The following is a 13413-nucleotide window of genomic DNA, read 5'->3' on the forward strand; positions in this document are numbered from 1 at the left end:
AAATAAAAACAAAAACGAAAAAAAAAACGACATAAAATAAAATTCCGGCCTACCTACCCCATTTTCTGAGGTCATGTTATCGAAAACAGACATTGTTTATATTACCCTAAATTCTAATTGCAAGCTTAGAGGCAGAATCACCTTTAATTAGACGACAAGTAAAATTATGGGATATATATATATATATATATATATATATATATATATATATATATATATATATATATATATATATATATATATATATATATATATATATATATATATCCGTTATCAGCCAATGTAATACACACATGAAATAAACACACATGATACCATGTAACTCTGATATCTAATCAATTTCTAAGGTAAGTTTTTATTAATATATTTAATATTAACTACATAAACGAATCAATAATGGTACGGTCTATTCAAATCAAATGTCTCAATGACACCAAGTCGTTGTCGTTTACAATTGGTTACAAAAAAAGAATAGAAACAGTGAATTCGCTAAGATCGATGCTGGGGCACGTTCTTTTGCACCGTGTCCCCTTCAAATTGAGACATAGCATGAAAAGGAACAAAGACATGGAAAAAACTCGCCCTTTTTGTCAGGGAGGTTGAAGCTGACAATTGTGTTCAATTCTTGACTCAAAATGTACCAGGCTTTTGAACGCATGGCACGACAGTCGTGGCACACGTGTTGGCGATTTGTTATACTTCAACAAGGATCTATTATATTGTATTCGCTGTCAGACAGTAATGTTACTGGTTTATACCACAGCGACAGCGATTTACACAAAGAACAGAGACAGACAGAATAAACTAATTCGAAACAACATCAATGAAGTTTAAAATTTTCACAACATACACATTTGTCAAAAAAAACAGAATAGATCCTATCATAGATGAGCTCTGAAAAAGACGAATACAAATGGACTGCATGGATAATTACTTAAAAGACGTCCTCTAACTTCTCTATCCGTATTTGATTTACAAATAAATATTTCGGGAAGTATAATACAAGAGTATGGGTTGACATGAGTCAAAAGTAAAAAGGGTTAAACGGTTTTTTTTTCTTTCTCTCAAATTTGTCTCAAAAGTTATCTGAATCCTCCATTTAATGTGACACTGTGTTCCAAAGCTTTTCTCCGAAGCGCGGCGATGCTTGTACCCCTCCACATTTCATTGGGATCTGGTGAATTGCACGACATTGGCGAACTGGTTACAGTGACGTTTGTCGGCGATGAACCAGATAGCCCCGAAGACGTTGACATAGTTGACATGGTTGACATGGACGACATGGACGGCATTCCCCCTCCAAAAGTTGACTGGTACATCGGAGGTTGGACGGAGCCGTTACTCGTGACAATGCCTGAACCTAAACCATTACACGACTGGTTCATCCCACCTGTCGCACCGCCTTGGTGGCCGGATAACGATTGTCCAATTCCCGGCTGGCGGGGAAGAGTTGGTGGGAGCGTAAGGGGTGGTGCACTCCCCATTTGGGTTGGCATGGGTGGCCAGCGGTTGTCGTTTGTGTGAAATGAACATAGGGAGTCCCCCATCGCTGATGGGAACTGTGGTAGACCATGTGTTGGTAGCAGAGCTCCTGGGGTACGGAACACATTGGTTTGCTTCTTGCGCTTCTTCCACTTAGCACGGCGGTTCTGGAACCATACCTGCCGTAAAATGAAAGGAAAGAGGGTATAAATTTACAGTTTAGAAATTTATCTGACGTAAGGGAAGGAAGAAGGAGATGACGAAGATAGGGATTAAACCAAGTGAACGGGGGGGGGGGAAGTGATGATGATGATGATGATGATGATGATGATGATGATGATGATGATGATGATGATGGTAACCACGATGTTGTTATTTGTGGTGGTACTATGGTGGTACTATGGTGATAGTGGCGGTAGCGGTAGTGATGGTGATGTGGTTTGGGATGGGGCGATGGTGGAGAGGAGACACGGATTACTTGTATAGATAATGTAAACATGAAATAAATCGACGCAATAATTTCTATCAAACAATCGTAAGGTTATGACTCAAACACTCATTGGGTCGATTTTCATTTTGGTGAAGTTGATATAACACTTACTAACATTAAAACGGCTTATGAGGTGTTTGGTAACTGTTAATCATTTTTGGACACGGAGATAAAATTAAAAAAAATTATCACTGTCTCAAGAGAAATCACGTACAAGGGGAAGTTCATGATCTTTGAAATTAAAGTATTTCAACTATCTACGAATGATGCACGTTACAAGGTTATGGTACAACACTATTGCTGATCACTCAATGTTAAATTATTGTACAGATGCGTCAACAACGGAAAGCCACCGAACGTATCAACAATGTCATTCTGTCAACTTCTCTGTCTCTGATCGATCGGTCAACTGGATCGCGAAATCAGACAGACGCGGTCCCGAAAAAGGTACCCCTATAATAGCCGTCTTATTCCCCCGTGTCTCTAATTAGTTCCCCGTCACAGGAGGTTGCGTCCCATCCTCAAAAACACCCCAACTGTGACTGATATCGATCTTGTCGACATCTGTAGAGGTTCAATCGAGGCCAAATCGTAAATTTCAACAACGTCTTTCAAGCTTTTAGTTCCTATAAGACTTCCCGATAACGTCCCCCTTTTAAATACCAACTTATCAATATTTTGATTTCGACCGAAAATGATATACGTCATATTAATAAGAAATAGATGTTTATCATAGACTCAAATTGTCGACTGATGGAGCTGTACGCCCCGGGCATATTGGGGTCAACTGATTATGTATAAAGTGATCTGTATTTCATATAATGTATGTATTATATAATTCCCAACCATAAAGATTGTGATTACAATCACTTGTAAACATTTGTTGATATTTCTTGTCAGGTTGGACTGATTCAAAATCTTATCTTCCTGTCGTTCTCTTTTCTGTTTAATATTAATAATCTAGAAATGTACAACACTACATGTAGGTGGGCTAAAAAATCAACAAGGGAAACGAGTTCAAATTTAAAAAGAGTGCTAATTTCATTGAAAACTACACAGAAATTACAGAAGTATGTGCCAAATAGTGGAGTAATTTCGGTATAATTCATTTCCAATTCAATGCAAGTTTAGTCATCACGACAAGTCAATTATGTCTGTTTGGGCTGTGTTGACTGCTAGCGAGCACCATGCATCAACAACTGACCTCTGGCTCGACCAGAGATGAAGAGAAATGAGAAAAAGTACAAGTTGTGGCGTTTACACACATCAATAACACAATTAGATAGCTCCCTTCAAAACAACAATCACGACAAAATTGTGAAATCTTAGTCCCGATTTAGACCGTTGTGACACCTAAACGAAACCAGTATCACTTGCAGTCCCCCTCAGGGAGGGAGGGGGCTAATTTGCGATGCAATCTTCGGAATGACCTCTATTGGCGTCCATTTGGAGGTGTCATTTACTATTGCAGTGCCAAGAAAACTCGGCCTTCAAATCTATCAAACGCTATCCAACTAATGCACACTTTATTAATGACAGTAACAACAATTTATACTGTACAGATGGTCGCGTAGGCTTCGTATTAACTTTGTTAACAACACGCTATCAGCAAATGACACTGTTGTGGTTGCAAATCCCTCGAACATCAAGAAGTCTGTTAAAAATACATTAACTCTGTATTTCTCTTCGGTGAAGAATGTCTCCCCTGGGGTTTCCAGTTCGCCCTCAAAGGACATCTCAGCTCCAGGACATTTCTTCAGCGAAGAGGCCATAATTTTTGTGACTCTTATGGGCATCCGTTTTATAGTCTGCAAAGTGATTCGTTTGGATAAACGCGAGTACTCGCCAAACTCACAAAGTCGCTTGTGTGCATGAAGCAACTGTTACAGATGTGATCATACATATATATTTGACCTGACACAGAGGGTCTATTTCAACAAAGTTTATAACTATTTCAACAAAGTTTATATCCTTCTGTGTTTCTGTTGATAGTAGAATATTTGGGAACGCTACAATGTATATCATACATTATATTTTTATCAGACATAATTTTAATTCAAAAGTTATTACTTTACAAACGTTGTCACGTCATATTCTTATAAGCATATCACAGCGATTTTGATTAATATTATCATCATGAATATTCATAATATGCAAAATCAACTGCGTTAACATTTCTCCTAAAAAGAAATCTCAAAACTTTCCCTTGGGCAGAAACACGTGATTTAAGAATCTAGCCACAATGGCATTCTAAAAGTACAATCAAAATATACCCTATCCGTTGTAGTGTATTACAAAGCAAGTTTTCTAATATTGTTCGGTGTTACTCGTAGCGTGCATCCGAGTTCGAAGGGGTTGGTGAATTAACCGAGAAATCCCAAGGTGCAATAGACTTTATTCCGAGAAGAAAAACGAGATCGAATCGCTCGTCTCAACTGAATAGTTTTGGAAGTGCCAGCGGGCATACAGAGAGAAAAGGGGAATGTAAACTTTCGACTAGAATTCTGTCATTAAAATGCTATTTATGGCTGAATCCAGCCTAAATTAACTCCCTACTCAAAAAAAGTGAGTGCACTACTCTACGCCACAGCTCGTTCTCTCAATGCTATATATACGGAAAAGAGAACTTTTTAGGGTAAATGTTACTGGAGGCATATTTAGATGTATTCATGTGAATGCTTCGGGGGGACATTTACAATGTCCCAGTCTTAGTGCGTTAGCGACGTTAATTAATTATTTATGCTAATCGACTGAAGAAGCGATTTGGCTGAAGTCATAAAGTTTGAAATTGATAAATGGGTTCGTCAAAGTCGCATTCACATTGGAATTTGGTTTGATGGATGGAAGTGCCAATTCGTAGGCAGCAAATCACACGCCGTTTTTACGGTACATTGCTTCGATTTCGAAGTGATGGATCCCTCAATATATCCTTGTCTTATATACAAAAGTATACCCCTTTCCCCCTTATATCCCCTACACGGCAATGTCGTTTATGGTCCCTTTCCGACTTGGCGAACTGTTCCTCCCAGGTGAGCTTGATAAAGTGCATAAAAGGACTATTTCACGAGTATGCCTGCCATATCTGCGGGCGATTTGGGTTTCTACACGTGGGCTGCGTGGCAAGTAGAAACAGTATTTCATTGTCAGGTAAAACTGCATTAAACTCTAATAGATGGCTTGTTAACCCCTCTAACAAATCTTATTAACAAACATAAGCCTATTTATTTTGTGAGCAGAAGAACCCGCTCGCTGAGACCCTACTTAATTTTCAGCCCCAGTATTCACATTTACTTTCACGTGGACAACTTTGCAGAATTACACTTCCCTTTTTATTTTATGGTTTTTCTTTTCCTGCTGGCTTCTAAGTGAATACCCTTGACGCGCTCGGAAGGGTTTCCTTTACGATTTACAGAGTATGTACCATGGTATGTACAATATTGATGAAATTAAACACATTAGAGACTTAACTCCGTGTAACATTTCTGTCTTCTCTCTCCCGGGGGCGCTGCCACCCTCGACGCGTTTCAGTTCATTAAAATGTTCTTTGATACAGGCGAGAATTTCTTATCTAGCTCTTTTAGACCAGTAAGGGTAAATTCTCAAAAAGAATCGAAAATAACTATTTGAGACAAAATGTTATATTAAATCGAAATTGATTTATGTGTTCAGTTTTTCACATGCATTTTTTATGGAGTGTAATTTTCTTTTTATGGAGCATACAGTAGATCCCTGTACGCAATGTTTTCCCTTAGCTTTGACAGTGATTTATGTGAGTAATCTCACTTTTAGCCTGACTTCATTGTCGTCTGTATTATTTCCTTACGAATCGCCAGAGCAGACACTTTCGCTGATGGAAAATTTCTCCAAATTGTGTTGCTGACGGTGAGCGAGGTGCCGCTTTGTTTTCAGTTTGTCGATCTGTGAGCGGTAAGGGTGACGATTTTGTCACCCGAACATCGTGTAAATCACGGAGACAGAAACGAGTACAAGTGAAGATGCGCCGATAACAGTTAACTGAAATGAACACCCGGTGCCCCTCATCGGCGAAATACGACATAATGACTAACGCGAAAATTGCAAGCCCTATTTCCTCATTTGACTGAAGTGGCACTCAAACACTCAAACAGCGTAATTCGCTCCCGACGAGATTTTCACACATCACACTCCTCCATCCTATCGATCCCAGCACTTAAAAAGACAAAAACCTATACCGAAATCTCCGACAGAAACATATATCTTTCACAGTGTAGAGTAATTGGTTTTTGGTGAAGACTCCCCGGACTTTATCATGATCCTAGCGATTTTCACGGCTTCGTCTATCACGAATCTGATCTCATAATGCGGGATAGCCAATTTGCATTGCCTGATCTTGTTATACGTGATAATGACACTTAGTGCAAAGCGATCGTTACGATAACTACGCTAACCTGACAACTTGTCAGTTTCTTTCCTCCGTTAATAATAATTTATTTTGGATTAAGATAACGGCATCCTCGATATTCTCTGACTGTCCGATATCTGATCCTCTACTCTCCCCTCGTCATTTTTATCTCTCTCCTTAGCTACAACTCGCTTAGTTTCACCTCCTGGTCTTTCCACCTCCCTCCCCTCTCTCCACCCCTTTTCACCAATCTTCCTGTGTATTTTGTCCCCTTCTCCTCACCTTTCAATAAAAAATACCCTTTCTTCAAATCTCTTCCCTATATTTAATAACTTTGATATATAATACATTCCTCGTCAGATACAAATCCTTTTTTTTCTAACGTCATGTCAACAATACATTTCAATGACTTAATTGCCATATTAAAACATTTAATAATAATAATAATAATAATAATAATAATAAAAACCTCGTAGCTACATCATTCTACATCCACTCAATATCGTAATCGTAATCAATTATTATATATATATTTCTTTTCTCTTGTTATTTTCAATTAGATTTATAGTGTTGCTTTTTAAAAGACTTAACATCTTTAAAAAAAATCATCAATATTTACAAAACGTTCATTACAGTAATTTCACCTAGAAGGGTAATTTCATGTTATTCATGTCACAGGTCGTTATTAAGAGTTACGAGTAACGCGGTTATTTACATCACCATTGGCTTATATTGTTTACGGAAGAAAACACCGGGCGCAATTTCTTAATTTCACTATGTAGCAATTAAGCATTTAATTACTTCTTGTTTCTCTCATCAACTCAAAAGCAGTATCTCAAATTTAAAAAAAAAGTAACTCGTGGTGTTGTTCTTGTCCAAAAAGAAATCACCCACAGTTCGTCCTATTTCTGTTCAATTTAATGTTAAGTCGACTGGAGAAGGTAGAAGTGTAGATAGCCCACGTCCCGTCACGTATGTGTAGTTAATAAACTATGGTATACGTGAATCCTTGCAGACCACTGTTCGTACTACTCATATTCTACTGGGAATTTTTTCTCTCAAACTCTAGAAAAATTTAGAGCAAAACCAATTTTCAAGGTGATAAAAAATGCAGCCTTTCAGTAAATCATAGTGGCGATATTACAATGGGAAATCGACGTTAACAGTTGTGAAATGGAAATCGCTGTTCCCGGGCTTTCCCCATGGAAAACGAACTTTTAGATGGCCGGCCAGCGCTAGAAAAATGACAACATTCGGATTTCAGAAATAACAGGGAGTTCAAGTTGAATAATCTACAGTTCTTCAACCTTCGTGTGTTTTTTTGTGTGAATAATTAAACTTAATATAATTTATAAAAGAAAATCTGAAATACTCAAATCTTCTCTATTCCCATTCTTGAATATTGTGATATGGTTTAGTTTTTCTAAAAAATTACAAATTCTAAAATCATATGATGTTATTTTTGTTTGTAGGAAAATATTAATCATATGAAAGTAACAAAGAATTCCAAATACCGACATGGCGAAAAGTGACGTTTTTTTTCTAAATGTGAAAAAAACCCTAAATTAACTTATTATTATATTGAAGCTGTAAAGTAGCTGAACAATAAAGTATGCTCATGTTAGCAAATAATTAAACAAATACAAAGGGAGGCTAGTATACGCGACTCACCAATCAACTATTCACACACAGCTATGCAACTAGTCAGCGGTGTTCTACTTTCAACGATAACAATTTCCAATTTGGAAAAAAAAGAGTATTTCCACGGCATAAATTAGTCATCCGGTCAAGTTACAATTATCATCATATACTGCCCATGTCTTTTATAAACACAGGCAGAAAAGTTCGAATTTGATACAATAAGAATATAAATGGAAGATCGATTCTGTTAGCAATTCTGATTTTGACATTTAACTTTCTTTTCATCAATGGCATGTTACAATTTGGAATGAAACACACACATACGTGTACAGAAACACACGCTATTGATTTGGGTGTTATTTTCTGAGGACTAGTTACTATTACAAACACATTCTTGTTATTAACAGAACGAACGATTTACATTGTGTATATATATATATACATATACTCTGTAGTTGATATCATACGAGTGTTCTATTTCTCTTTACGTCGACGCGTTCGATGTCTTCTCGCGATTCTGTTATGATTTTTCAAGATGGCGAGTCCCGGGACTGTGTTGTCCGTTTATATATCCAATATTTAGGCCAATACGCTTGTTTGATGTCAACAATAATTGCTCTTATTATTGAATTCATTTCATATTTGTATATACTGTGTTGCGAATACTACTAAAAACCTTTGTTAATTACAAGATCCTAAGATATCAAAACAACAGATATGAATGAAAAGACGGCCGCCAAACAATACACAAGTAACAATCTTGAGATCAACCAACGATTACTATATTTTTACACGATTACGTTTAGTCTATTGTGTAGAAAAATTACATTCAACTGCTAAAAGTCAATTATTTCCATAATCTGTGTACAGCGTGATCACATGAAAAGAGACTCCCGTATTTGAATAGACTTGGCGAAAGAAAAGACAATGAAATGAACACGGGCAATTGATATTAAAATCTTACCTGTACTCATGCCATTTAACACTACTGTGCAAATTGAGTCTAATATTACCTGAGTGTCGATGTAATTTAAAACAAATGAGATGCCATGTGTATTTCATATTGACTGAGTAAATTCATTTAAAAACTATTCAAACACATGAAGCGGGTTTTGGTCACACCGTGTTTGTTCGGCTTGGTTTAAATGATACACTTGAGAGAGTATTTCCGAGCAGATCGTCGAGACGGATTGATAATTGCAATTGTATAATAATACCGTGGGAAGAACAGTAAATAGAAAGAAGCACTGCCATGTGCACACACAACGACATCCATTGAGTAGAGTCTTTATTTAATAAGCATAACTGACACAATATCAATTTAATCGCTACACTTGTTTGTTTGTAAACTAATCCTCCAACCGCCGTTTTGAGTGTCGAACCAAATCTGCGGTGATCTGTCTAAGCCGCAAGGTTCGCTACATAACACCGAACCGTTGACGCATAACAATCTTCGTACAATCAACATGATCTTTAAACGGTAAATTTCATGGAATAAACACTTTCAATCTGACACTGACACAAAGGCTAGTAAATCAATGGAATCCAATAATGGCGACAAACACAGCGTTAGACTACATGTCCATCTTTCTGCTAACAGAGCAGCGACATCTTTTTATGTGTGCGGGATTGAAATGTACGTGTAATTAGTTTCATCAAATTTACAGACGGTAGCTATGTTTAGTTGTCAAACCAAACATATAGCGATCTATCGTCTTTATAATATTTAACTCTAATGCCAGACGAAATGAACACAAAGAGATTTTCTAAACCATTGATGCTTTTGTTTTCCACTATAGCCTTTGGAGTTCGAAGTCAGTTGAACCACAAACAACCAAAACAAAGTAAAAAAAATAAAAGAACGAGCCCTGACCTATGAAACCGACTGTAAAATCAGATACCGGTGTATTAGCTAGTATATCTAAGGTTATTTTTAATACATTTTTAAAATAAACAAAGAACTGGATGTTAGTTAGTTAAAATATTGTAAGTACAGTTGTTGGAATCGATCAACACTATCTAAGATTATACAGTTGTCGCTGAGGTACGGATTGTCAAGTAACGCCAGGTCGACTAACAATTTGTTGTCATTTGTACATTTCACTTAATTTGATTTATTTATTGAGTTGAATGGGTTTTATTAAATATAAAATTATCACCACGTTGATTAGACCTTATAAATTACCTTAACAAGGGCTAAACGAACCTTAATGATAACACGGCATTATCCTGGTACGTCGGAGACTAAATCACCTCTACAGACGCTTGGGTATAGAATTTGTATTTCCCAATAAATTTTGTAACAGATGTAGGGGCTATTTTGAGTAAATATTGAAGTTCTAAAACTTCGTAAGCTCTATCCAATTTCAATGGTATAAAAGTAAGATACGAACAAAATGAACAGGAACAACACTTTCGCTACTGCAATTCAAGTCTATCCGATTACACGGCTGGGCAAAAAAGGGCTAAAGGTATTCTAACGACGGGATTTCATGATTATTGACTGATGTCGTTTCAAAAATGCGTGGAAACTGTTTTATCTCAATGACAGCAAGTAGATGCAACAATTTCATCTAAAAAAAGGTTTGATTATAAGTGGGGCTAAATTTTCGATAATATGACAATACGAAAGTTGAAATAAAAACGAATAATCTGCGTTCACGTTTAGAGGTATGATATAAATTGTCCCTTAAAAAATGAAAAAAAGAAATGATATTGGTAGCGGTGGAAAAAAACAGGACAAAACAGTAGAAAATTCTGAATATTGTCAGGTTGTACATTATCCACTATTTTTTTCTTTACATCGAGTTTTCGATTTGTGTGAGAATAATGTTGAAAATTTCAAGAGATGACCGGTTTTGAGTTTAAATCAGAAATATATGTTTGAGTAATTATTGTCCACTCTACAATATACATGTGGAAGGTTGGGTCTATTAATGAAACAAATGTCTTCGAATTGAAGACTTTGATGATAAGCTTTCGTTCAAGGGAAACGTCACCCCGGTAGAATACAACGACAAGTAAATGATAAAAATTTGGTGTCTCACCTGTACTCGGGATTCGGTGAGTCCAACTCTCATGGCGATTTCCTCTCTCATGAAGATATCTGGATAGTGTGTTTTGGCGAAGTTTCTTTCTAATTCGTTCAACTGGGCCGGTGTGAAACGTGTCCGATGTCTTTTCTGCTTAACGGGCTTGTCGTCGTTGCAGCCGTTTAAGTTGCCGGAGTTGTCGTTGCCCGAATTGTCTTTGAGCAGCGTTGTACCGTCCGTGTCCAGAGATAACTTATCATTGTTATCGTGTTCATCTTTGACGGCTGAAATAGAATCGATATTGGACAATAAGTTACGAAATGCTGCGGGTTAGGCATAAATTGTTCGTTTTCATTTCGCTTTTATTGGCTAAATGGGACGGAATGGGAGAGAATTACATGAATTAACGTATATCCTGGGGCGATTTGCACTCGCGCAAACATCATATCAACTTTAATCAACCTGTAGGATAAGAAATGAAAAATAAGCAAAACATTCCGCGTGACAGAAAAATGAGATCAGGGAAAATACCTGGGAGTTGGTAAAATATGACATGGGAAATCAATATGAAATGATTGAAATTTTACACTGATATTTGGCAAACTGACTTTCACCTAAATAGAAGTCAATTACCAAGAAGTCTTGTTATGTATACATCACCAATTAATTGCAAAGGTTAAATTAGCGCCAATTTGAAGAGAATCATACTTAGCTATGAAAACTTCTTTCTCTTCCAAGAAAAACACAACAATTATAAAGTTAAGATTTAACTTACCCTGACCCAAAGATCCCGTATTAATTTTGTTCATGCTATTATTGTTGAGTGCGTTGTGAGAAAGGAACGGGTCTGATGCAACATGCATCTGCGAGTGTAAGCTTGCTGCTTCCATGACTGCGGTTCTCTCCAAACTGTACCCTTTCTTATTAGTCGTCTACTGGTATTAGTAAGAGGCGGCGCCCTTGGCTAGTAAGGTGACATCCTTTAACCGAATAAAACGAGCGCGTCGATTGGTTATAATTTTCTCCCGTCCAATCAGATCGCGCCGTGGAGCTTATTGCGACGATGGCAATACATGTCAAAATGTAATCAAATAGGCTACCCTATGCAACAATCTTATTATTATTTGATTGTGCTAATTAAGCAGGCTGGACAAACTCTCTCCTATCGTATTGGCTTACAGATACAAAAAATATTCTGTCATGTCCAAATTGGTGGGTTTATTCCCGGTTTTAATCCCAATGGTATTAATTATGTCTATGTGTGGAGTAGGACACTACGCGCTAGTCTGCAGAAGTTTATCTGAAATGGTTCGTGCATCATTTTCAGGACAGTGTATTTTTTTTGGATTGAAAACGTAAGGTTGTGACATGTCAACTTTTACCATTGCTGCTTTTCCATAGCTGAAATACACATCAAGCAACAAGCGTACCGTGTCCCACAAAATTAATAAATAAAAGAAATTCTGTTTTATTTCCATTTGTAGTCGATTTGTACAAAATCCAAAAGTCCTTTGCATTGTTATGGCTTAGTATTGAGTTGTGTGTAGAATCGTAACATCGTACATCATTTCTGTCACATCGCATCATTATTTTCAAAGTAAAGATTAATGTCAAATTTCCGGGTTTTTTTTGTTTATTTGACAGTTAGAGATCCGTATAAGCTGCGTTTCATTCAAAATGTTTCCAAATTGAAAATAATGTTTGATAATCTTGAAATGAATTGAAAATTATTACATTAAAACTTGACCTTGGTTTCTACTACTTTTTGTCTTCTATGAGTAAAGTCGTCACTGCCACTCTCTGACTTCTAGTACATTTATCACCATTTTAATACATGTAGCAACGAAACAGCTAATGTAGACAAAAACCGAACAACCAAAACTTGTTTTGCCCTTTTCCAAAATATGTAAGAGTTCTTCTAACAAATATAAATTGATACCCTTTCTTTCAAATCTGCTATCATTAAAAACACATAGAATTTCGACATGTTGGTCTAAGCAACTCCACGTGATTGGATGTTAATGTTTTTAAAATTACATGTAAAAGGCCGTAGAGGAGTAACGACTGATCCTGGCTAAACATCATCCATAAAATGAATACTCGTACTGACAAAGTCGACTTCCTTTTTAGTAGACTCTTCCTGCCTCGTTCTAAGTACAATGGCCATAACTTTGCGACACACAAGCTTATCCCTGAGAAATAGAACTACTTATTTCCCCCAAAAATGTATTACGTTCGTGATCACATACTTATAAATCTTCAAACAATTTATCTCACAATGCGTATCACATTATTTCTTGATTTTAATTATCTCTGACGTATTCGATATTGCTTTGAAAATTAGTAGTGAACCTTTCGATAACTCTGATAACCCGACGTTCAATCTC

At 36.7% G+C, this 13413-nt stretch overlaps 1 protein-coding gene across 1 annotated transcript; it reads right to left on the minus strand.

The window, feature by feature from the left end:
• Positions 1-1082: 1082 nt before the first annotated feature.
• On the minus strand, positions 1083-11916 carry LOC144443775 (homeobox protein orthopedia-like). The gene is made up of 3 exons (XM_078133322.1): positions 11802-11916; positions 11042-11310; positions 1083-1661 (listed from the first exon to the last, which is right to left on the minus strand). The coding sequence occupies exons 1-3, from the start codon at positions 11914-11916 to the stop codon at positions 1083-1085; spliced, it is 963 nt and encodes a 320-aa protein (XP_077989448.1).
• Positions 11917-13413: the final 1497 nt, after the last annotated feature.

This window comes from Glandiceps talaboti, chromosome 12 (genome assembly GCF_964340395.1).
Source record: "Glandiceps talaboti chromosome 12, keGlaTala1.1, whole genome shotgun sequence".
NCBI lineage: Eukaryota > Metazoa > Hemichordata > Enteropneusta > Spengelidae > Glandiceps > Glandiceps talaboti.